General features: G+C 41.5%; 2 protein-coding genes across 5 annotated transcripts in view; both read right to left on the bottom strand.

Annotated features, from left to right (window-relative positions):
• Positions 1-612, bottom strand: part of FNBP4 (formin binding protein 4) — a gene marked incomplete at its 5' end in the record, with an annotated part of 29260 nt that extends 28648 nt beyond the window's left edge. For 2 of the 3 annotated variants that reach the window (XM_084236647.1, XM_084236649.1), the window contains one exon: positions 342-597. In XM_084236647.1, the coding sequence (XP_084092773.1) occupies positions 342-597 (256 nt within the window). Of the gene's footprint in view, positions 1-341 lie in introns of all 3 variants that reach the window. The other variant, XM_084236648.1, reaches the window with a different exon arrangement.
• Positions 613-6063: 5451 nt separating this feature from the next.
• Positions 6064-25519, bottom strand: part of NUP160 (nucleoporin 160) — a gene marked incomplete at its 3' end in the record, with an annotated part of 39719 nt that continues 20263 nt past the window's right edge. For both annotated transcript variants that reach the window (XM_084240778.1, XM_084240779.1), the window contains exons 21-36: positions 24734-24803; positions 23989-24087; positions 22937-23056; positions 20369-20464; positions 20178-20272; positions 19987-20083; positions 19792-19897; positions 16053-16213; positions 14833-14893; positions 13553-13663; positions 13251-13374; positions 12499-12600; positions 11102-11243; positions 9935-10060; positions 7978-8082; positions 6064-6153 (exon numbers count right to left, since the gene is read on the bottom strand). In XM_084240778.1, coding sequence (XP_084096904.1) covers positions 6064-6153; positions 7978-8082; positions 9935-10060; positions 11102-11243; positions 12499-12600; positions 13251-13374; positions 13553-13663; positions 14833-14893; positions 16053-16213; positions 19792-19897; positions 19987-20083; positions 20178-20272; positions 20369-20464; positions 22937-23056; positions 23989-24087; positions 24734-24803 — 1705 coding nt within the window. The remainder of the gene's footprint in view (positions 6154-7977; positions 8083-9934; positions 10061-11101; positions 11244-12498; positions 12601-13250; positions 13375-13552; positions 13664-14832; positions 14894-16052; positions 16214-19791; positions 19898-19986; positions 20084-20177; positions 20273-20368; positions 20465-22936; positions 23057-23988; positions 24088-24733; positions 24804-25519) is intronic.

Below are 25519 nucleotides of genomic sequence, written 5' to 3'. Positions count from 1 at the left end.
AAGGAAAAGGCGACGAGTCGCAAAGGCCAGGTTCCACCGCCCTCAAGCCTGGGAAGGGGGAAAGACCCTCTCACATCCACCTCCCAAGTTGTGCCAAAGCAAGGGAGGACGTTGGAGGAGGAGAAGACGAGGCGCCCGGGGCACCCCCTGCCCCAGCCATGGCGCCCCTGGGCCGCGCCCTGCCGCCTCGGGCCGCAGCCGTCCTCCCGCAGGCCCCACGCCGACGGCTCTCGGAGACGGCCGCCGCCCTCCGGGTTCCGGAGCGCCAGGCCTAGGCCGCACCCCCACGCTCGAGTTTCGGATGTGCCGCTTAGGAGCCGGGCCGCCCCGCGCGCCCTCACCTTCTTCGGAAGGCGAGTCGTCGGGGGCCGCCGCGGCAGTGACCGCGGGGCCCGTCGTCGTCGTCGTCGTCGTCGCTGTCGTCGTCGCCGCCGCCGGTGCCGCCGGGGCTGGCTGGCTGGGCGCCGCCGCCGTCGAGTCCGGTTCGGTGTCGGGTTCCGGCTCCGGGTCCCGGCCCGGAGTGCTGCTCCGGGGACCGGGCGGAGAAAGCTGCAAGATAGGCCTGCGGCCGGGTACCGCTCGGGACTTCTTCCCCATCGCGAGCCCGAGCTCGAGTCGCGGGCGGCGGGCAGCCGAGAGGGGCGGGCGCTACGCGCGGCGCTGCGTCATCAATATGCAGACGCCGCCGACGCCGCGGTCCCGCCTCCCGCGAAGAGCTGCTTTTAACCGGCCGAGAGCGCGCGCCCGCGCAGGCGCCGTGGGGCCGTTACGCTCTCCTGCGTCCTTCTCCCCGGGCGGAAGGGCGGGCTTCACCCTGGACGCTGGGCGATTGGTTAATTTGACCGATTGAAGGAGGCGGTAGCCAATGGAAAATGAAAAAAAAAATGTGAGCCGCGAGCCAATATTACGGAAGGACTTGAAGGTAGAATGATTTCGCCATTACGTGGGGTTCCACCCATGCGTTTTTCGTGGAGTCTTTTCTTTACCCCCCCCCCACTTGTCCTCCATTTTGTGACTGTTCGTTGTCGTTTGTCCTGTGGCGAGTTGTGCCGCTTTCCGAGCTCTTCCCAAAGTCTCGCCCTGAGCGTTGCGGCTTACTTTGAAGTTAGCATTGGGCTTTGAAGAGAGTAATGGGTCTTTCACGCGTTTGTAAATTTTTTTGATCGAACACAAAGATAGCTCGTGGTGCTCATCAGCTGGGAAAGATCACTGGGCGTTCTACCGGCCACTAGGAAAAAGCCTAAATCGTTGCGGTAGGTTAGAGGAACCCTCCCAGTCGGGCCCACTGTTAGCTTCAACCTGCCTAGATTTATCTTCCTTCAGCATCCGCCCCTACACCCCCGATCTCTCGTTCTCCCCCTCTCCGAAGCCACTTGAAGGATTCACTTTCAGGCCTTCACACTAGCTGGAGTAACTACTGCATCGCACGATAAAATTATTTTCATTCCTCAAGACGCAGCGCAAGCCTTACTTTTTTGAACCTGTTGTCTCAAGGCCGAGTCTTTTCCCCAGAGCTTGACATCCTGCTGTTCATCTCTTCCCTCCACCCCCATCCCCCAAACCCTCACACACATAGTAAGCCTAAAAAAGCGAGTGTTTTTGTTTTTATACCCCGGAGGACTGACTCAGTGCTTATTAAAACATCTAAGTGACATCTAACATCTGCGTACTTATTATCTATCAAGCACTGTCTAAACACTTTACATGTAGCACTGCATTTGAGGCTCGCAATTTTATTAGGTAGTGTAATGGAGGAAATGTAATTTTCCCTTTGCACTTCTGAGTTCTTGTCTGAGACAGCCCCCTGTAATAAAAGACTAGTAGGAGAAAACAGTTTGACAACATATATACGTTTTGTATATATAGGACTGACCCAGGGAAAAGGAATGATTTGCAGAGCCGGCATAAACCACTTCAAATAAGACCTAAAAGACAAAGGATGTTGGGGGAGGGGAAAAACGATCAGTTTGGAGAGTATACCTGGAAAAGCACAGTAAATAAGGGTATGATGGTTGTGCTGATTGTTTTTCTCCATTATAAGAAAGATTTAGTGATTCCCCCGGCCCTTTATCCCCCTCTCCACTCCCTCCCCCAAACACTTAAGAGATGGCTGCCTTCTTGCTGTATTCTTGCATGGAGATATATTGGGGTTGCAAATTTCCCTCTATTATAATATTAATATCTCCATTTTATGGATGAAACTTAAAATTGGTTGTTGACTTAAAAGCCTCAAGAGAAGTGACTTGTGTTTTGTTCTCTATGTATGAAATGCCCTTTCTGGAATATGAAAAACAGTAAATGTTTTTGAATGAATATAGTGATGGATCTATACAAATTTGAAATCAAATAGCAAGATTTCTTTCCTTTTCCTGCCTACGGGAGGAATACCTGGATTTGAGTGTTCTGAAATTAGACTCCCAGGTGTTGTGAAAAAAGTAACAGCAAGTTGTTTGAGACTTAATACTCGTTTTCTTGAGGGGAGAGGCCTTAAAATATAGTTGTGCACAGTTCTGAAGTCAAGTATCTGGATTCAAAACTTTTGCACCTTCCAAAAGTGGTCTCTTAGACAAGTTTCTCAACATCCCTAAACTTGTCTTTGCTGTTCTGAAAATGTATCAGTATCTGTAAGGTTGATGTTTTAAGTTAGTTGCAAAGCACCTGTCACAAAATAAGTAATTATTAAATGGTAGTTATTACTATTAGTGAGTCTTTTGTTTACACCGAAGTCCAGATCCGGTTCTAAAACCGGCTGGAACCAAACTGAGCAAATGAACCAAACCACAATGCAAAGCAATGTGAAAAGCTGCTTTTGGGAGAAATTTCTATTTCTGGATGTGACTTGTTTTTAATAACGGTTCTCAACCCTAAATTGTTCACAGAACCACTTAGAGAACATGAAAGCAATGTAAGAATCTGAACCAGTTAGATTGGGGGTGGGAGTCGAGGGCCGATACCAGGTATTTTTTTTTTTTTTTTAAGCTCTAATGGTTATTCTAATATTTAGCCAGGGTTGAGAACCACTGATTTGAGAGACATTTTGCTGTTGGCCTCAAAGAAGTGGGTAGGGACCTGAACAGGGGTGGGCAGATTGCTGCTCAAGTACTCCAAGGTAAGAATGGTTTTTACATTTTAAAGGGTTGTAGAAATGGGAAAAAGAATCATAGATCTTTTTCCCAAAATGGGTTTGCTCATGCTAACCCCATCTAGACTTAATTCCTTAATCTAACTACAGTTTCAGCCTCCTCCAAAGTGGAATTTTATTTATATATTTTTTAAAGATTTATTTATGCATACAAGAACTGGGGTGTAAGCCAGGGGTGCGGGGGTGAGAGGATTCACCAGAGTGGGGAGCAGAACAGGCAGATCTACTGAAATACACTGCTGAGGGGAGCAGCAGGCAAGACAGTAGAGGTCTGCTGTGCCATGTGGGTTAGCAACCTGGCCTGGGATCGAACTTGCGCTGCAGTGGCTGGCTATAGCTTGATAGCTATAAACTATTTGCCTCTTTGTAGAACATGTTTGCCTTTTTATAGATGTGGATTGAGTAAACTTCAGGCTGTTATAAACCATCTGAGTAAGTTGAGAGATACTAGCTTTCTTAAATGATTCATGAGTAGAGTAGCATCCAATTTAGTATGCAGAAAGGCACTGCAAGTTGTATGAAAGGGAAGATTTCTATAGTCAGAAGAGGATGGAACAAGAAAGAATATTTCAGGCAAAACCCTCATCTCTTTGGGAAGGGGGTAGACTCAGGCAGATTACCTCATAATTGGTTTAAAATTCCACTTTTGAGAAGCTGAAATTGTGGTTAGGTTAAGGTATAGAATCTTGGTGGGGATTGCTATGAACGCCTACATTTTGGACCGTTTTTTTTTTTTTAATTTTATTTATGCATATAAACTGGAGTGTAGGGCAGAGCTGTGGAGGAGTGAAAGGATTCACCAGACACGGTGGGTACAACAGGCAAATCTACTGAAATATACTGCTGAGGGGAGCAGTGGGCAAGAGGAGAGATCTGCTGTGCCACATGGTCACCTCCCTGGCCCAGGATCAAACTTGGGGCAGTGCAGCAGTGGTTGGTGAGAGCATACTACCTCTTGAGACTTTAACCCCTGCACCACCAGTGAGGCCACTCTTTAACATAAGGAAGCAAAATTTGCCACCTCAAAGTATGTTTCTAACATCAGGATTATTTTAGGCTATTATCAACTGTTAAAATAGCAAAGAGTCCAGAAAACAGAAATATGGGCCCAAAGTTATCAAGAAGTAAAAATTGAGGCACCAGGGCCTCCTTGGTGGTGCAAGGGATTAAGACACAGCACCATGAAGCTATCTGTAGCCACTGCAGCGTGAATTCAATCCCCAGCCCAAGAGCTGACCCACATGGTGCAGCAGACCTCTCCTGTGTCGAATGCTGCTCCCCTCAGTAATGTATTTCAGTCAATCCTCCCGTTCTGCTCCCGACTCAGTCTAGTGAATCCTCCCACCCCCTATATCACTGGCCTGCACCCCAGTTCTTGTATGCATAACTAACTAAAATCTTAAAAAAAAAATTTAGACACCATCTGTTCTGGCGGGGAATCAAAGTGACAAAGGTAGAAGAAAATGGGCTGAGTTGGCTCCAGCATGGGTTCAGGCGCAGAACAAATGTAGTGGTTCAAGGAAAGGAAAATTGGACAGGAAAAGCTGGTCAGTGTCTTGTGAAATATTGAAACCAGTATTTTGATAGCAAGGCTAATAATAGATTTCTGTAACAGGGTCAATTTCGGGTATTGTCCTCCAGAAATGGCTACAACAGGGTTGATATTTTTCATTGTGGGTTCTGATCCACACTGGATAATGTAGATAATAATAATCCTCACATTAGGATACGTGAAGACAGGTATTTGTGAAACCTTTCTTTTGGTTACATGTGTGTACAGAGGTCAAAATACACTTTTTGCTGTAGTTGGAAGCCAGGGGTTTAGCGTTGGGATGGCTTTCTAGTCCCTAATTGCATCAGTTACTTCATATGAATATATAGAACTAACATAAATATAGCAAAACAGTCACCATAACAGTAGCAACAGAAAACTCATATTATTTCAAATATATAAAGTAAATATGGTATTGAGAATGTAAAAATTAAAGACATCATTATGGAAAATTCAAAGTCCAAGGGCATACAAGCATCAAACAGATAATTTCCTTAAAAGATAAATTTTAATATACAGAATAAAATCCAAGATCTTATTTTTCACTTCTCCCAAATTTGTGGGCACAAATACTTCTGAATCTGACTGGGAAAGTTTGTGTTTTGGTTCAATACATTATTAGTCTAACTGTATGATCAAGTCCAGCTTGATTATTGTAAATCACAGGAGTTAACAGAATTTACTTTGAAAATCTGTTGCTTTTATGGACATGAATTTTAATTTCTTCTTAGCTAAGAGTTTATTCAATGTTAACCTCAGAACCAGATTCAAAGTAAGATAACCCCTTACACAGCTGGTCATTTTAGGCTTTCTCTCAGCTAATTATTAAATACTTTATTGAAGATCATACAAAAAGTCCAAAATAAATAAAGAGTATGCAAAAATCATTAGGCTTTTTTTTTTTTTTTTTTGCAATACAGAAAATACATGTCAGTTCTAGACCAAAATTATCCCATTGAAATACAAAAAGTGATAGGGAAGAATGAAGAGATTTGCAGTGACTGCTTTGGTGGTCAGTGACAACAAACCAACAACCATCAGTTATTTTGGAAAGTGGAGGTGGGTTTTAATTCGCAGGTAAAGAATGTCTTCGGTAATTTAAAAAAATATAAACTCTAAAAAAGCTTGTGAGTCATATATAAAAGCAGCTGTTTGAGACCAAGGTTGAAAACCAGAAATTGTGTTAGCACCGCCAGCAAGCACAGGTCCTGTGACTCATCTGCCCTCCTCTCTGGCGCAGAACGCAGACTCCCATGTTGTCCACCTCATGTACAGGTATAAAATGGCCCGGAGTACAGGGTTCCCGAAGGGGAAAGTCTTCAGCCCCAAGAGGCACCAAGCGCTTTCAAAGGCCAGGCAACCACCTGGATCATAAATTCCGACGATATAATAAATCCCGTGTTGCCTTATCAACTTTTTGCTGGTAGTCCTCTAATTTGTCAAGTATTTTCTGGGACAACTGTAAGGGAAAAGGGAATCATTACAGAATAGCTCAAGGACTGAAAAAGAAGTTCTTAATCACTTTGATTTCACCAACCAGATTCCTATTAAAGTATTAACTATTCTGCTGAATTTAATCACCGTTCAGTACAGGAGTCTGCACTGTGACTTTACTGATGAAACTAGACTTCTCTCACATAAATAACACTAATTCTGCTTTCCTAATGAAGTTTCTAAATATACAAACCATACCAGTATTTTTAATCAAAGCAATACTTGCTCTTACAACCAGAGAGGCTATATGTGATTAAACTAGTAATTAGCTGCCAAGTGAAACAAACACAGGATTAATATTTCAGACAATCTAATTGTAATTATGTTAACATCTGATTTGTCGACTGAGGTAACTGGTAGGGACACAGCTGTCTTCCTCTCTTCCTATTGCCTAGCATTTGAAAAGCAGGGTAAAAAGACAAGCACACAGGGGGCCTCCCTGGTGGTGCAAGGGGTTAAGCACCGCACTATGAAGCAATCCGCAGCCTCTGCAGCACGAGTTCAATCCCTGGCCGGCCAGGAAGCAATCCACACTGCGAAGCACACCTCTCCTGTCTCACCCACCGCTCGCTCCCCTCAGCAGTGTATTTCAGTCTGCCTGTTCTGTTCCCCACTCTGTCTTTGGTGAATCCTCACACCACCCCCCCACGCCTCTGGCCTGTATCCCAGCTCTTGTATGCATAAATAAATAAATCTTAAAAAAAAAAAAAAAAAAAGACAAGCACACAAAAGGACCATGAGTTTATACTTTGAATCACTGATTAGTTTAAAACCATATTCTGTGAATTCTACTAATAGACTTAGGACACTACTAACTGAATAAGTAAGCCATAACTACAATGATTTGAGTACAAGAAACATCATTTTATGAGTCCTGGTCAAGGTGGCTGTTTATGCTGAGTTGACATCGGGTAGAGATAATTTATTATATTTCTTTTTAAGATTTATTTTTATTTATTTATGCATACAAGAACTGGGGTATAGGTCAGAGGTGTGGAGGGTGAGAGGATTCACCAGAGACAGAGTGGGGAACGGAACAGGCAGATTGACTGAAGTACACTGCTGAGGGGAGCAGTGGGGCGAGTCAGGAGAGGTCTGCTGTGCCATGTGGGTCTCCTCCCTGGCTGGGGCTCAAACTCGTGCTGCAGTGGCTGCTGATAGCTTCATAGGTTGTTCTTAACCCCTTGTGCCACCAGGGAGGCCCCAATTTATTATATTTCTATCAATAATTTACCCTGCAGGATCTGCTCTACTAAACTGTAAACTCATTTAAAGAGTAGACTGCGGGCCTCCCTGGTGGCGCAGCGGTTGAGCGCTGGGTTGCGAAGCTGCCCGCGGCCTCTGCGGCGCCGGTTCGATCCCCGGCTGCTCCCCGGCCACCACAGGAGGGTCCCACATGGCGCGCAGACCTCTCCTGCCGCCCGCTGCTCCCCTCAGCAGTGTACTTCGGTCCTTCTGCCTGCTCTGCTCCCCGCTCTGGCTCTGGTGAATTCTCTCACCCTCCCGCGCTTCTGACTGTACCCAGTGCTTGTATAAACAAAACAAACAAACAAATAAATAAATAAAAAAAAAAAAAAAGAGTAGACTGCATGTTATTTTTTCTTTATAATGAATGCCTCGACAGTTTTTTACTAGGGTTTTTGAATAGAAAGTTGCTTAGCTCCTTTGCCTTATTTATAAAGGAATTAGGGCAGCACCTTCAGAGCAATAATTGGCTTCTGCCCTCCCTTTCGTGCTTCAGAACTGAAGAGCAAGCTGTAAGAGATGTGTCATGACAGGATACACTTACTGCGATGTTGTGACTGTTGGCACTGTTCTCACCCAGAGCATGGAGAAGTTGATCGATTGACGAGTATGGGAGCCACACCATGGGAGCTGTGGCAGAGAGTGGAAACTGAAAGGGAAATATTTATTATTAGAACAAAATTAGAAACTGGATTCTTTTTTCTGGGCCATTGCATTCATAGGTCTCCATGAAATAGCTTATTTTTTCACAACAGGAAATTCTGAGTACACGTATAGACATATAGTTAGGACCCTTCTCTCCCTGCTTTATCTTTTCAACTGGGGAACCTGTCCTTTTCTCAGTTAAACCAAATTTATTTATATTTATTTATTTTATTTTTAAAGATATATTTATTTATGAATGGGGGGGCACAGGCCAGAGGTGCGGGGGTGAGAGGATTCACCAGAGACAGAGTGGGGAACAAACATGCAGATTGACTGAAATACACTGCTGAGGGGAGCAGCAGGCAATCAGGAGAGGTCTGCTGCACCATGTGGGTTGCTCCATGGCTGGGAATCGAACTCGTGCTGCAGGGTCTGTGGTTAGCTTCATAGGTTGTGTCTTAACCCATTGCATCACCAGGGAGGCCCACCAAATTTATTTATTTATAGTAATACATATTTTGGATTTATTTATTTTTATATAAGAACCGGGGTACAAGCCAGAGGCGCGGGAGGGTGAGAGGATTCACCAGAGACAGATCGGGGAGCTGAACAGGCAGAAGACCGAAATACACTGCTGAGGGGAGCAGCGGATACGACAGGAGAGGTCTGCCGCGCCATGTGGGAATCTCCCTGGCTGGCCGGGAATCGAACCCATGCTGCAGAGGCTGCGGACAGCTTCACAGCGCGGCGCCCAACCTGCTGCGCCACAGGGGAGGCCCCCAAATTTATTTTTAAATTCAAATCATCTTTGATGTTAAAGGAGCCCTTATCCTGAATGTATTAAGTTCAATACATTCAACAGAACTTAATCTCTAAATTGTTGATGAATAATGCTATTTCTATTTAGCAATTAAAAAATTCCAGTTATCTGGGGGAAAAAAAAAGAAAAAAAAAAAAAGGAAAAGTCCAACTTTTTAAGTTTAGAGAGCTTGCTCTCATAATGACCAGACCTGGATTTTTTTTTTTTTTTAAAGATTTATTTATTTATTTATACTAGCACTGGGTACAGTCAGAAGCGCAGGGAGGGTGAAAGAATTCACCAGAGCCAGAGCGGGGAGCAGAGCCGGTAGAAGGACCGAAGTACACTGCTGAGGGGAGTAGCAGGTGGCAGGAGAGGTCTGTGCGCCATGTGGGACCCTCCCCCGGTGGCCCCAGACGCTCAACTGCTGCGCCATTGGGGAGGCCCCAGACCTGGATTTTAGATGTGGCTCTTTTATTTACAATCTATGTGAGCTTTGACAATTTAACCACTGAGTATGTGTTTTCTTTTGGACAAAAGGATTAAAATAGTGGCTCAGGCCTCCCTTGTGTGTAGGGGCTAAGTCAGCACTGTCAGTCAGCACTTTTACTGCTGAGGCCTGAGTTCGATCCCTAGCCAGGGAGCTAACTCACATGGCACAGCAGACCTCTCCTGTCTCGCCTGCTGCTCCCCTCAGCAGTGTATTTCAGTAGATCCTCCTGTTCTGCTCCCCACTCTGTCTCCAGTGAATCGTCTCATTTCCCGCACCTCTGGCCTAGACTCCAGTTATTGTATGTATAAATAAATAAAAATAAATCTCTAAAAAAACAATTAATTAAAGCCACATTCTTTTGATGGAGGGGAAAAAAATGCATTCCCTTTTAGAAACAGAAAACTGGAGATGCTTAGAGTGCCAATCCCTGACTTTGTAGAAAATTAGTTGTGTAACTACATATAGTAAAGGTTAAATTCCCCATTCTATCATCCCATTTACTTTCAGATCCTGAATTGACTTAGAGTGATAATACAGAATGAAAAAGAATGTCCACACATCTACCTCAATTCCAAAGTACTGGTGTCCTTTTCCCAACACAGCATCCACATATTCTGAAACCAAATCCACAGCTTCTTCTAAAAGGTCATAGTTCAAGTATAGACGGAGCAATTCTGCAGCATCAACCTTCTGTAAAAAGCCAGTGATTAAAGACATTTATCTGATTCCATCTTACTCGGGCACTGACATTGCAAAGATATTATGTCCAAGTCACTGACATTTATACTTCTCTGTAAACAAATGAGCACCTTGGTCTACTCCTCTATATCTTGGGATAAGGATTAGAGTCCCAAGAGCTCACTTATCTCTGGGTACCCTGTAAGCCCTATCTGTTAAGTGGCCTTCCTCCCTTAGTTTGTAATCTAAGACACATTTTATCTTCTCTCTAAAGTTTCCACATTAGTCAGTCAGTAGACCTTCTCAGAAATGCTGACTAATAAGTCAATATATTCAATTAATTCTCAGAAATACATGAACAACAAATATAAAAGAAGTTTAAAAAAATCAACAATTTTAAATGCCTACATAGAATTGGTATTTAAGCCAGGATATGAGAAAAGTGAGTACAGCCTCAGTATTTGAAAGAGCTCTATTATGTTAATTATGCTTTCAGTATCTGATTTGATCACAGTCTTAATCTTGTGATCACATTAGCTACCTTCTCTACTTTCTAACTTAAAAATTATAAGTTTGTTAAAATACAGATTTCTGTCTCCTAACTCCAGATAATATGATTGTGTAGGTTTGGGATGGGACCATAAGAATCTATTTTGAAGCACACTATCCAAGTAATTCCATTATAGAATCCAATGCTGATAAAGACCTACTTTAAGAAATACTGTTGTAGTATTTGAAAACTACTCCACCCACTCCTGTGGAGTAAACACTGTGTGAGGTATGTACTTAGTTACTGTTCTAAATATACTCATTGCTTGTGAGCCAAAAGCAGGCATTAACTTAATTACTACTCAGTAGAAGTATGAATCTAAACACCTAGTACTTCATGTGGAATTGAAGTAAAACTGTAGTGTCTCAGCTAAGTTTAAGAAGCTGTCCAAATTATGTAAGTCGATTTATTTCCATATATTATCATCTTTTTCTTTTTAACCATCTCATGAAATCATTCAGAACAATAAAGATCAGCTGCTTTCTACAAGTAAGGATACTTACCTTGTAACTATTTATAAGCCAATTAGGCAGAGGCACTCCGTGAGACAACAGCTTGTTGATTACACAATGGTGATATAAGTTATTTTGAACTTTATACCTTTCCAGGTAAGTTGACAATAGTCGCCATGCTTCATCTGTAGCACTTGATAAAAATGAAAATATCTAATGAGTTTCACATTCTTAATAGATATTTATAGTACCATTCAAAACATGTATTCACAAGGAAAAATATCTTTAGCTCTCAACTGAATTGGTAATATAGTTTAATGGCAACTAGTATTAATAGGGTCAGTGTGGTATATGGGTCATTCTAGAAAGTGCAATGACTAGGATTCCTTTATTTTTCTCCCACTACACATAAACTTATTCAACTATATAATGCACTTAACTTTTTTTTTTAAAGATTTATTTTAGTTATTTATGCATACAAGAGCTAGGGTGTAGGTCAGAAGAGCAGTGGGTGAGAAGATTCACCAGAGACAGAGTGGGGAGCAGAACAAGCAGACTGACTGAAATACACTGCTGAGGGGAGCAGCTTGTGAGAGAGGAGAGGTCTGCTGTGCCATGTGGCTTAACTCCCTGCCCGGGGATCGAACTTGTGCTGCAGTGGCTGCCGATAGCTTCATAGTGCTGCGATTCAACCCCTTGCGCCACCAGGAGGCCCCTGAAACAGTAAACTGGCTCAAATCACTGGTGGCCAACCCCTAAGTGAGAAAGAGACATGTAGGAGTCTTGATGTAGTTATAATTTTATTTTAGTATTAATTCTTGTGTGCTAATTTTGGGGTTGAAAATTAAAGTTAAAGAACTTATAAACTGTAGAATACCACAATTCTAAAGTAAGTGCTAAGCAGCATCATACAAATAGTAAATGCATATCGAGGACAGGAAGTTTACTGAGGGTTAGGTTTGATAGCAAAGGATCTGGAAGGAAAAAATGAGCTACATTCAGGTAATGAGGTACACTAGGGAAGAGTATATGATGACGGGAAATCTGAAGAAGGTATGGTGGGGTGGCTGAGTGACACATTGCTAAAACAGTAGTCACAGGTAAGCTAAAGAGGATCATGTGACAATACGCAGTGTGGGTTTAAGGGAAGGAATGTGGAAAAGCAACAGTAAGCTCTGAAACCAATTAAATATAGACTTTTGCCTGTATGAGTACATTTTCTTGATGATATAATATCCCCTTTTAGGAAGGGGATAGAAAGCAACATTTCATGGTGAAAGGTGCCCTGGACTGGATAACAAATTACATGACATCACCCTTAAGTATAAGCACTCCAGTTTCTACAAAAACAGCCACAAAAGAAAAGTGAAATGATCAGTGGATGCCAATTTAAGCAAAGGAAGAGCCATAGGGTGGAGACAGGTAACACCCAAACAACAGGGCTATACCTGGACTCCTTAGTGGTGATAACTGATGAGAGCTGGTTGGCTGCTAGCCAGGCCCAGGCTTCTGCTTGTGCTGCCTCTCCTCCAAACTGCAATTTGATGCATCTGCAATGAAAATGGTTTCACACGTAGTAACCTACTATACTGAAAAGCATTACCCTATTTTGTTACTAACACTGGCAAGATAAGTGACAAATTTAGCTCTGGTCTCCTGCTGAACTCACTACTAGGATATTAGCTCACCTCTCTCTTCACAGTCCTACAACTGCATAACCTACAAGGCTATCAACAGCGTTAGAGATAATTTATTTTCAAGAGAAAACTGATGATGAAAAATTCTGACAGTTTAAAAAATATTTCCAATTTACAATTACTTGACTAACATTTAGGAATAAGGTTACTTCATTAAGAAGGACCTCTATGGAGGTCCTAAAGGAGTGAAGAAAACACAGGCCTTGTCAAAAATGGACATCACTGTTTAACCCAGGGTATATCTTGTCATGTGGGAATGTGGGTCTGGGATTGCCAGATCTTCTGATTTCTCAAGAGAAGTAATAAATAAGATTTAAAGAAAGTCATAATCCATTGATAATAATAATAATAATAATAAAAAACACTGTATGGACTAAAAGACTTTCATAAACCACAAATGGCTTACAGGATACTAGCTCATGTGACCACTAGTTCACAAAAAGCAAAAGTACAGCTTTTTTTGCACTAGAAAATTAAGACCATAAAAGAAAATTTATACATACTTGAAAGCAAGTCCCTCAAAGACTGGTGTTAAGGGAAGCTTAAAAGTCTGACAGAGTGATATGGCAGTGTCAAAAAGGCCAGCCTGAACCAAAAGTGTAACCATCTCCTCTGCTGATGAACTTCCTGTGGAAATGAAAGAGGATTTAGTGCACCCAATTTATTAGGCAAATGAGCCCGAACAAAGACGTGTATCTCAGAATAACAATGACATACTTTATTTCCTCTAGTACACTATGTCCACACTCTGGCCCTAAAATGTGATTTTTCATGTGGCAATTAGAAGCTTGTGCTGAATTCCTACCTGCAACTGCAACTGCTGATGGATCATGCTGAGCCAGAGTGAGACGAATGCGAGCTAAGGAACACTCCTTCTCCAGATCTTCCAGTTCCAGGATTTCAATTTGCCGACTTGCTATAAGCCAAAGGGAAATATTCTCAGTTCCCAAAATACAGAGAGGAAGTGCATATTAGTCTAGCTCAACCCATTGATTTCCAAAGGCATGAACAGGGAGAAAACAAAGGGCTCAATAAAAGCTAATAAAACACAAAGCCACGTCCCTATTTCACTCATGCAGCTGCATTGAATCAAAGCACTACAACTGCAGCTGGGGAGGCGCTTACAAAGACACTTTACATGTAATTTCGTTTAACTCTCACAACTGTGAAATACTGTTCTCTTTATCAGCAAGAAAGAACATTCCCAAGATGAGAGGCAGAATTAAAACCGGGTGTGAGCTCACCCTTTATGGAAGGATGCGGCTCTGTGGTATTATCAAAGGAGTTTGATAAAACAAATATGACTTAAATACAACAAGTAACAAACACACACTTTCTTCAAAGCATTTTCATTTCCCCTACAATTACATGAAGCATTCCAAGGACTATGCGACAACACAGATTAAGAACTTGAAAATAAACTACAAAGAAGGACCTTTACAATATTTTACAATATAATTTAATCACTACGTTATCTGGAGTAACAGGCTGTAGGGTAAGGAAAAATGTCAGGCTTTTCTGCCCTCCCGCCATCAGGATAGATGCTGGATCCTTGCGGTCCTGAATGCATGCCTGATGGCGGGCACCTGGAATAGGGTGTGGGCATAGGTAGATGGGATTCACCTGGGCTAAGACTGGGCTTTTTAAGGGCGGTGTCACAGGGATGCCAGCAGAAGCTGAAAGAGAAGCCAAGAATGAACAGAAGAGCAGAAGAAGCCAAAAGAGAAGCCGAGAAAGAAGCAGAAGGAGGGAGGGGGAGAGCCCAGATAGAGTGAGGACTTGCTAGGAGCTGGGAGGCCTCCCAGCCCCAGAGCACCCCTGCCTGCCATATGCCTGGATGCCTGGTAAATCCCAATAAAAGACCTGCAGAAGCCACTGAGGACTCTGACTTCTCCTTTACCCGGTCTGCTGGATCAGAAAACCTGCTCAGTGTCCATTCCTGACCCTACACAGACCTAAAAACATATTACGACTACTGTATTATGTATTACTATAATGTATCTAACTACGATACATATATAAATGCAAATACTATTGTAATACAATTCCTGTCCAGCAAAGAATCAGTGTGAGACATCAACTCACTTGGGGCAGCTGTACATTCTCCATCATGATTCCTCTTAGGAGATGCTCCAGGGCGATCATACTAAAAAGATAACAGATTTAACTGTGAAAAATGATTTTACTTTGAAATCATCAACTGTGATTCAGAGCTTTAAACTCTCTCAACAATAAGTTATGTTTATCTGAACAAACATAGCTCTTACAAAGGTATAATAACTGTCAGACAAAGAAATGGAGTTGCTTGCTGAGCTGACTCAGTTGTAACCTATTATTGAATCCAAGGACATGACTTTGATCTCTACATAAACCACTTAACTTTTCTTGGGTCCTGAATTATTCTGCATCCATAACCCAGGGAAATAAGTCTAGTAAAATCTATGAACTGTGTAACATTAAGTAACTGGGATGATATCATCATCAAGATGAGAAAAACTCAAAAGGTGTGTCTTTTTAGAACAATTACTGAAGGACAGCACCACAGCAGTTGGTAAAAACAAGCAACTTATGAAGGGTGGCAAAAAAGGAGCCAAGAAAGTGGGCTGACCCATTTTCTAAGAAATACTGGTATGATGCCAAGACATCAGCAATGTTCAATATAGAAATATTGAAAAAACAAGAGTCACAAGAACTCAAGGAACCAAAATCTCATCTGACTGCCTCAGGGGTTATATTTTTGAAGTGAGCCTTGATGATTTGCAGGATGAAGTTGCATTTAGAAAATTTAATTACTGTGGATATTCAGGGCCAAAACTGCCTAACTTTCATGGCATAGATCTTAATCATGAAAAATATGTTCCATGGTCAAAAAATGGCAGACCATGATTGAAGTTCACACTGATGTCAGGACTACTGTAGGTTAGTAGGAGTGTCTGCAGGCCAGACACTCACTGTAAGCTAGCTATACGAATTTTCTCATTTAACTCCCAACAATCCCATAAGATTGACATTATCATCATCATCATTCCTATTTCATGCAAAAGGACAAGAGGACAGAAAAACAATGAGTAACTAGCCTGAAGTTATTAGTCAGGTCTAATTCCAAAACCAATCTGCAACACTCCTTCATACAGTAATTCTTAACTTGAGAATGACGGGATACTAATGTGTAATTGCTACAAAAATAACTCACAAATATCCCAGTAGAAATTTTAAATGAATTGAAGCAAAGTGAGGTAACAGTTTTGAAAAATCCAAACCAAGTAAATTAAATGATCCCAAATTCCAGGATACAGTTTTCATACCACCGCACCAGATGCTGGCTGCACAATCCATGCATATTCTGGACGAATAAGTCGTAAACAATTAATAGCAGCCAGATAACAGTTGCCTTGCTTCTCAAGTCCCCGGAGAGTTCGAACCTCTCTGCCAAGACGCATTCCATACTCAAACATCACTGTGCCAGCTATGAGGCAATAATAAGACTTTAGAATTTAAAAAACATGTTACTTCAGAGATACAAAGACGATGTTACACTTATCAAATATTAAATTTTAAAACAAATTTGAATTTAACTTAAAATCACAAAAAATCACATAGTGAGGATATGAAGAAACTGGAATCCTTACGCACTGTTGGGAGTGAACTATCCTATGATTTAGCAATTACACTTGAGAATATATACGCCACAAAATTGAAAGCAGGGTCTTAAAGAAGTATTTGTACACACATGTTCATTAGCAGCATTACTCACAATAGTCAAAAGGTAGAAGCAATCCAAATGTCCACTGATGGACTGATAAACGAAATGTAATCTATCTGTACATGTACACACTCAGACTACATATATACACAAACATATGCTACATTTATTATTGAGTGTTAAAAGGGAAGGAAATCCTGACACAAACTACAACATGGATGAACATTAAAGACATAAGTGAAACAAGTCGGCTTCACAAAGACAAATACTATATGATTCCGTAGCCAAATTCATAGAGACAGACAGTATAATGATAGTTACTAGGGGTCAGGAGAGGAAGGAATGTAAGGTTATTGTTTAATTAGTAAAGATTTTCAGTTTTGTAAGATGAAGAATTCTGGAGACTGGTCACAAAATAACATGAATGTATTTATTACTGAACACTTAAAAATGGTTAAGATAGTAAGTCTGTGGGCTTCGCCGGTGGCGCAGTGGTTGAGCATCGCACTGTGAAGCTGTCCGCAGCCTCTGCAGTGCCGGTTCTATTTCCCACCAGTCAGGGAGAACACCACATGGTGCAGCAGACCTCTCCTGCCTCGCCCACTGCTCCCCTCAGCAGTGTCGTGGGTCAGTCTGCCTGTTCTGCTCCCCACTCTGGTTCTGCTGAATTCTCTCACCCTCCCATGCTTCTGATCTGTACCCCAGTTCTTATATAAATAAATAAATCTTTTTTTTTTTAAAAAAAGATAGTAAGTCTGTGTTATCTGTATTTTACAATTTAAAAAAAGCTCAAAAAAAAAAAAATGACGCAGAATATTACTTTTGACTTACAAACTACATTCGCAGGCAATACGGACTAGTTTGGAGCTAGTCTTGGCCACACTATCACCTATCCTCACCCAGAATTCTGAGGCCATGAAATGTTTGGATGCTCTGCTCAAGAACACAGACTCTTAATTTTGTAATACTTTGTGTTACACAAGGAAATGTAATAACTAGACTAATGATACTGTAAAATATGTTGTTTTGAGATAGCACGGGACTCTTGAAACTAAATAGCATTCAAAAATTCTTTCAGTTTTTGAATGAAGCTATTTTTCATTCCAAAAAAACATTTTGTTGGAAGAAATAGCCTTGTTCCAGAAAGACCAGAAAGTTAATCTAACTAAACTGGTCTCAATCAGGTTGACATAGTGAACATTGTTTTTGTAAAAGCAAATAACGAGAGATTAAATAATTTTTAATTTTAAAAGATTAATCACACTTTTCAGTATGATTCAAGAAAATAATTTGCAAACATATTTTACCATTAAGAATAAGCTTATAAATTATTTTCATTCACTCTTTGGAAAGAAAATCAGCAAGAAACTTGATGAAAATTTCTTTTTATGTTGGAGGTGGGAATCATGAACTAACATTTTATTTTACTTATTTAAAGTAATTTTTTTTTATAGAGGCATGTTTTATTTATTTATTTGTTTGTTTGTTTTGTTTACACATGCACTGGGTACAGTCAGAAGTGCGGGAGGATGAGAGAATTCACCAGAGCCAGAGAGGGGAGCAGAGCAGGCAGAAGGACCGAAGTACACTGCTGAGAGGAGCAGCGGGCGGCAGGAGAGGGCTGCGCGCCATGTGGGACCCTCCTCCAGTGGCCGGGGCGTAGCCGGGGATTGAACCAGCAATGCAGAGGCCACGGGCAGCTTCGCAACCCAGCGCTCAACAGCTGCGCCACTGGGGAGGCCCCTAAAGTAATTTTTAATTGAAGGTTACATTATATACATTTCAGGTAAGTATAAATCAACTTTTGTATATACTTGAAGAATTCTGAGTAAAAATGGTATAAAAATGTTAAAAGTTCCAAAAGAGAACCACAATGATTATGCTGTCAAATGTGATTTTAAAGCAGACAGCAATCCCTTCATTTATATCTGTTCTCACAAAGACTTCATTAATCATCATACAAATCCAAATTAAGACACACTCTACAGAAGTGACTGGTCTATACTCTTCAGAAATATCTGTGCCATGGAAGGTAAAGTGGTAAAGTAAGGCTAAAACAAATGCTCCTGGTTAAAGGAAACTAAAGAGATAGGAGAAGTGAATGTAACATGTCATTCGGGTGAGGCAGTATGGAGGAATGTGCATAAAAAAAATTGATAGTTGGTAAACGCTGTATATGAATCTATCGAATGATGTTATTTTATGCAATGATGTTTATTTATGCATGCATACATACAAGAACTGGGGTACAGGCCAGAGGTGCGGGGGGTAAGAGGATTCACCAGAGACAGAGTGGAGAACAGAACAGGCAGATCAACTGAAATATACTGCTGAGGGGAGCAGCAGGCAAGTCAGGAGAGGTCTGCTGCACCAAGTGGCTATTACATATCTTTCCTTTGACAACTGTACTGAGGTTATACATGAAATGGCTTTAACGGATAATAGCTTAAATATCTGCATTATTTCAGAGTCATGATGTATGCAACTTACTCCTAAAGAAAAAGCAAATATAAAGAAAAATAAAGGCAAAATGGTACAAGAAGTAAAAACCAGACACAGAAGTTCAAGGTGCTGCTAGCGAAAAAATTAATTTCCTTTGAAATCAGATAGAAGATACAAATAGAATGTGATCTCACTGGACACACCTTAAGAATATTCTAGAAAGGGAATAAGTGTATATCTTTAAAGCAAACAGGTAATCTTCAAAAGAGTGAAGCTACTCTTGTTCTTAAACATAATTTCGCCAAATACTTACAAAGAACACTTTCCAATGATAGAATTGTAGGGTAAGGAAAATCGTCAGGCTTTCCTGCCCTCCCGCCATCAGGATAGATGATGAATCCTTGGGGTCCTGAATGCATGCCTGATGGCGGGCACCTGGAATAGGGTGTGGGCATAGGTGGATGGGATTCACCTGGGCTAAGACTGTGCTTTTAAGGATGGCGTCACGGGGACACCAGTAGAAGGCAAAAGAGAAGCTGAGAGAGAAGCTAGAGAAGTAGAAGGCGAAAGAAGCAGCCGAGAGAGAAGCAGAGAATGCCGGAGAGCCCAGATAGAGTGAAGACTTGCTGGGGGCTGGGAGGACTGCCAGTCTCCCGGCCCCCCAGCACCCTTGCCTGCTGTGTACCAGGTAAATCCCAATAAAAGACTTGCAAAAAAGCCACTAAGGACTCTGATTTCTCCTTTACCCAGTCTGCATGGGATCCTAGAAAATCTGCGCAGTAAGGGTCATTCCTGCTCTTACAAGAGTAAAAATCACCTAAGTCAAACACATGCTATTTTTGTAAAATGCGATTAAACTGATAAGGTTGCTGCCAACAATGACTGCTATAACTGCTCACCCTTTCGGTAATTGTGGCGATAGATGTGGAAAGCATATAGAAGCTCATAGTAGTTGTGAGTCATAAGATCCACAGCTCTTGCACGTGATTCAATTATTCCCACAACCTGAGGAAGAGAAAACAATCAGTTATTAAAGTTAGTAGACATCCTGGCAACCACCCTGGCTCTAGTCATGGGCAGATAAATATAATTACCTCATTATGCAGGTTCACATAGGGAAATTCTACCAGATCCTGCAGCTGTGAGCGCTCACAAAGAACCACCACCAGCTGCCGTAAACAATCTAACTGCCTGGAAGGAAAGAGAAGGATCAGGATAAACTGTCTCAGCGGATTAAAAAGGGCTGCTAAATTGCCTCCTCTAAAAAAGACTGTGAGAGTATTACCTGCTGGAATCAGGAATTTGGGTTAAGGCTTCATAAGCTTGACTATTGTGGCCCAGATCCAAATGATGTTTGAAAATGCATGTCCTTAAAGTAGCCTAATATAAAATATAGGTGGAAAAGTATAACAAAAATTACAGTAACACATTCAGGGCAAGCCAAAGAGGAACAACTAGATCACAGTTAAATCTTACCTGACTTTTCCAGTCATCACCTGCTTCAGTGATGGCTGATGTAGCCAATTGGATAACCAGTTCAGGCAAACCAACAACATCTAGTAGACGCAAAACCTAAGGAGAAATTAGAAGATATTTCACCAAAATCAATATGGTAGTGCATTTCAAATTGAATTACGATTTCAAGTAAATTAGATGACTAGGAAAGATTAAATCAAAGGTGCTGCCAAGACAGGCATGATTATTTTCTTAATATTTAAGATTTCCCTTCAGGTGCTACTGTTAAATGTAGGCTGGTTGGTTGTAAAACTTTATATTGGTCCTTTTGGTTCCCAGTTCTGTCTTTACTATTTAGTTTGTAATAGACTCTGTAAATATTTATTGAAAGAAAAATAATAAAACTTAGATTTTCCTATAGACTACTTAGGTCACAGGTGATTTTATTATTTTTTAAATTTTTATTTTTTAAAATTTTTATTTATTTTTGCACAGAAGAACTGGGGTGTAGGCCAGAGGTGCAGGGGGTAAGAGGATTCACCAAGATGGAGTGGGGAGCAGAACAGGTGGATTCAGTGAATTACACTAAGGGGAGCAGCAGGTGAAACAGGAGAGGTTTCTGTTGGGCCATATGTGGGTTAGCTCCCTGGGCGGAGACTGAACTCAGGCTGTACAGGTAATAGCACTGACACTTAACCCCTAGACCACCGGGGAGGCCCTCACAAGTGATTTTAAAGTCTAGTAAGTAAATTCACATCACAGCCTAATAAAACCCCCCAGAGAATATGCTAAAAGCGTGCCACGACCCTTTCCAAATACAATACAGAAGAGTGCATGTAGGGTAAGGAAAAATGTCAGGCTTTTCTGCCCTCCCGCCATCAGGATAGATGCTGGATCCTTGCGGTCCTGAATGCATGCCTGATGGCGGACACCTGGAATAGGGTGTGGGCAGATGTAGATAGGATTCACTTGGGCTAAGACTGTGATTTAAGGGTGGCGTCACGGGGACGCCAGTAGAAGCCAAGAACAAACAGAAGCCGAGAGAGGAGCAGAGAAGCCGAGAGAAGAAGAGAGAACAAAAGAGAAGGCCGGAGAGCCCAGATAGAGTGAAGACTTGCTGGGGGCTGGGAGGCCTGCCAACCTCCTGGACCCCCAGCAACCCTTGCCTGCTGTGTACCGGGTAAATCCCAGTAAAAGCCTGCAAAAAGCCACTGTGGGCTCTGACTCCTCCTTTACCCGGTCTGCTGGATCATAGAAAACCTGCTTAGTGGTCCCAACAGTGCACTTCAGATTTTTTTGATTATCCATCCTATTAACAATGTCTCTGTACACTAACCCAGACACGTACAGGTATTTACTTATCGACATACATCTCTAAGATAAACGTGTAACACACTCAAAATATATATATATATATTTTTTAATAAAGACAATCTTTTTTTTAAAGATTTACTTATTTACTTATACAAGCACTGGGTACAGTCAGAAGCACAGGAGGGTGAGAGAATTCACCAGAGCCAGAGAGCGGGGAGCAGAGCAGGCAGAAGGACCAAAGTACACTGCTGAGGGGAGCAGCGGGCGGCACGAGAGGGCTGCGCGCCATGTGGGACCCTCCTCCTGTGGCTGGGGAGCAGCCGGGGATCGAACCGGCGCCGCAGAGGCGGCGGGCAGCTTCGCAGCCCAATGCTCAACCACTGCGCCACCGGGGAGGCCCTCAAAATATATTTTAAAGGACGAAGAACATAAAGATAGCAAATAGGTTTAAAACTATTTTTACCCACTAATTCTTATTATATGCTTTTTAAAAATTAACAGTACAAAAATATCTTTTTGTCAGAGATGCATAATTTTTGTTAAGGTTCTATTTTTCATTGAACTACAATGTGTACAAATCCCAAGTACATGTATAAGTGCATATTCACTAACTAAACCTATGACCAGTACCCAGATTAAGAACTCATAAATGAAGGATAAATACAGCATTACTTAATTCTAGGAGACATCAGCAAGAGTACTATTAATCGATAAAATTCTAATGCTGACTGTATTAATAAAATGATATAAGGGGAAATTCACTTAAGTGAAAAAACACTTATCAAATTTATTTTATTTCATTTTATTTTGAAAGATTTATTTATTTATACTTACAAGAACTGGAATGCAAGCCAGAGGTGCAGGGGGTGAGAGGATTCACCAGAGAAAGTGGAGAGAACAGGTGGATTTATTGAAATATACTGCTAAGGGGATCTTTGGGTGAGACAGGAGAGGTCTGCTGTGCCATATGTGGGTTAGCTCCCTGGTGGGGAATCGAACTCGTGCTGCAGTGGCTGCAGAAGCTTCATAGTACTGAGATTTAACCCCCTGCACCACCAGGGAGGCCCCCCATTTATCAAATTTAATTGAAAGTACATTAATTTCTTGAGGCAAAATTTCAGGAGAATTTTTCTTTTCACTGGAAAGAGAAGTTGGAAGTTCAGGAAACAACTAAATTTTCATATTCTTTTTTTCCAAAAAAAAGCCCAAGCAATGTATTTCAGCTACATTTTTATACCAAGTAGTGCAGAAGAACCAAACCATGACACAATGTACCTTATCATAATACTGCAGTCTGGGTGTGGACACCACTTCTCCATCCTCTGTACGGATCAAGCGGTCTAAGAATTCCTCTTTGCCTACTTCGGAGGCTGCCTGGCAAAAACATTCTAAAGCCTGGAGAAACGAAAGAATACAAAGTGATCTAGAAGGGATCATTCCAATTCTAGTTGCTATAAGCTAGGGTCTCAGGTACTAAGGAAACAGCAGATTATGTAAGACTGTTGAGGCTGCTCCCCTGCCCTCTTGTGACTATGCAGGTACCTCTCTTTTTCTCCTTTTCCTAATAAAGCTGTCCTTTTAGAATGTGGAAGGAAAAAAAAAAAAGACTTTTGACTACATTCACCATTCTAAATTCTATCTGATATATTATTTTTTTTTTTTTTAGAGGCATGCTTTATTTATTTGTTTGCTGGTCTGTTTGCTTGTTTTGTTTATACATGCACTGGGTACAGTCAGAAGTGCGGGAGGGAGGGTGAGAGAATTCACCAGAGCCAGAGCGGGGAGCAGAGCAGGCAGAAGGACCGAAGTACACTGCTGAGGGGAGCAGCGGGCGGCAGGAGAGGTCTGCACGCCATGTGGGACCCTCCTCCGGTGGCCAGGGAGCAGCCGGGGATCGAACCGGCGCCGCAGAGGCTGCGCGCAGCTTCGCAACCCAGCGCTCAACCGCTGCGCCACCGGGGAGGCCCTATCTGATATATTATTTAATATCTTTCTTTAATATCTCACTTTAAACTTAAATACTATTAAAAAACTGATTCATGTTTAGTAAATGCATATACTAAAGCAACTATAGCAACATTTTAACATTTGTAGAATTTAAGTGAATGTAAATTTACTGTAAGCCTTTAAACTTTTCTTTGTTTGAAAATATATGTTTCTGTTTTAAAAATTATGATGTCAGGGTAAAAACTAGAAATGGACTTCCACAACGGGGAAATAGGTAGCATTAGTCTTTATTCTCACATGCCTGCCATATCCTCCAATTTAGATGGAAACAAAGTGTCTTCGTAGCACTGAAGTTGGTTCCTCATTCAAATACAGCTTACCTTCTGTCCCTCTCCTGTAACCAGGTAACACCGTCCCAGCATAAATCGGCAGGAACCAACATTGACTTGACACCAGGGATGGAGCAGTTGAATATAGTCCTTAAAGGCATAAAAAGTACTTTCTGATTAGAAAACATATACTACTTAAGGAGATACTCACTTCCAAATTCAATCAAGAAAAAACTGCATTCCTGAAATCACCTGAAGATTAAAAACTACTCGTCAATCTAACAGAAAAGAATTAAAAAAAAAAAAAATTCTAGAAAAATATCATGCTAGAAATGATACTGTCAAGTGACAATCTCTCTGGGCTGTTTTGGAGCAATCAAATTTAAATTTTTGTGGCTTTTATTATAAACCCACTTAAAGTGCAGGTGATATCTACAAAGAAAATTCCAGAAATCCCATTCTTTACAAGAATGATTAAAACTGGGGCCTCCCCTGGTGGCGCAGGTGGTTGAGCACCGCGCTGTGAAGCTGTCCGCAGCCTCTGCAGTGCAGGTTTTATCCCGGCCGGCTGGCCGGCGAGGGTCCCACATGGCATGGCAGACATCTCCTGTCATGCCCACTGCTCCCCTCAGCAGTGTATTTCATCAGTTTGCCTGTTCTGCTCCCTGCTCTGTCTCTGGTGAACCCTCTCACCCTCCTGTGCATCTGGCCTGTACCCGATTCTTGTATAAATAAATAAATAAATATTTAAAAGAAAAATGATTAAAACTGAAATGTAATGTTCAACAGCACTCACCTGCAGTTGTACATACTGACAGTTTCCCATCAAACATTCTAGAAAGAGACAACCAGGATTGCTAGGCCACCTAGTTGCTGGATAAGGAGACTTTCAAAACTTTTTGGGCAAAACTTATATATACACATTGGGCATTGAATTCCATGAAATAGGTTAATTTTTAGGAAAGAAGATAAAGGTGACAGAACTCATGTTCTTTCCTCATCACTATATAATCTTAATATTAGACAAATAGAATTAAAAGATGTATACTAGAAGCCTAGTCACTTATACATTGCACTCTGGATGTGCTGACTCCTGACATTTCCCCAAATGTGGAAACTTGACTGCATAATCTGTGGTAGCGGGGGGCTGTGTTTGCACTCTGCCTGTGCAAAGGGTGTCTTGTGAAGATGAAGCCTAGTCACTTAGCTTAGAAATCAGTTAATTACGGGTTAAAGCATGGAATTCATCCCTAGTGGTCATTCCCAATTCTGTCTAGTACAATGCACAGGCAGACTATTGGAGACTATTGGTGCCAATTGATAACCAGCACCTAACATAGGGCTGTCACATAGAGACTTTGAGAAACATTTGATGGATAAATGCTTTACAAGGAATCTAGGTATTAAATGTGCACCATAAAATAGTGCTCAACTTTAGAGCAAAATATAAGCAAAAATCTGTAAGTATCTGAAAAGAATTATTACAATTCTTTGTTGGGGGAATAATAACTCTCATTAATCCTCATTTACAGGCAGAATATGCTTACTAGACTATTTAGATAGGGAAAATAGCTCAGTGGGT

Source organism: Talpa europaea (assembly GCF_964194135.1).
Source record: "Talpa europaea genome assembly, chromosome: 1".
Classification (NCBI taxonomy): domain Eukaryota; kingdom Metazoa; phylum Chordata; class Mammalia; order Eulipotyphla; family Talpidae; genus Talpa; species Talpa europaea.
The sequence above is the reverse complement of the archived record's forward strand: the minus strand, read 5'-3'. Positions and strand labels throughout refer to the sequence as shown.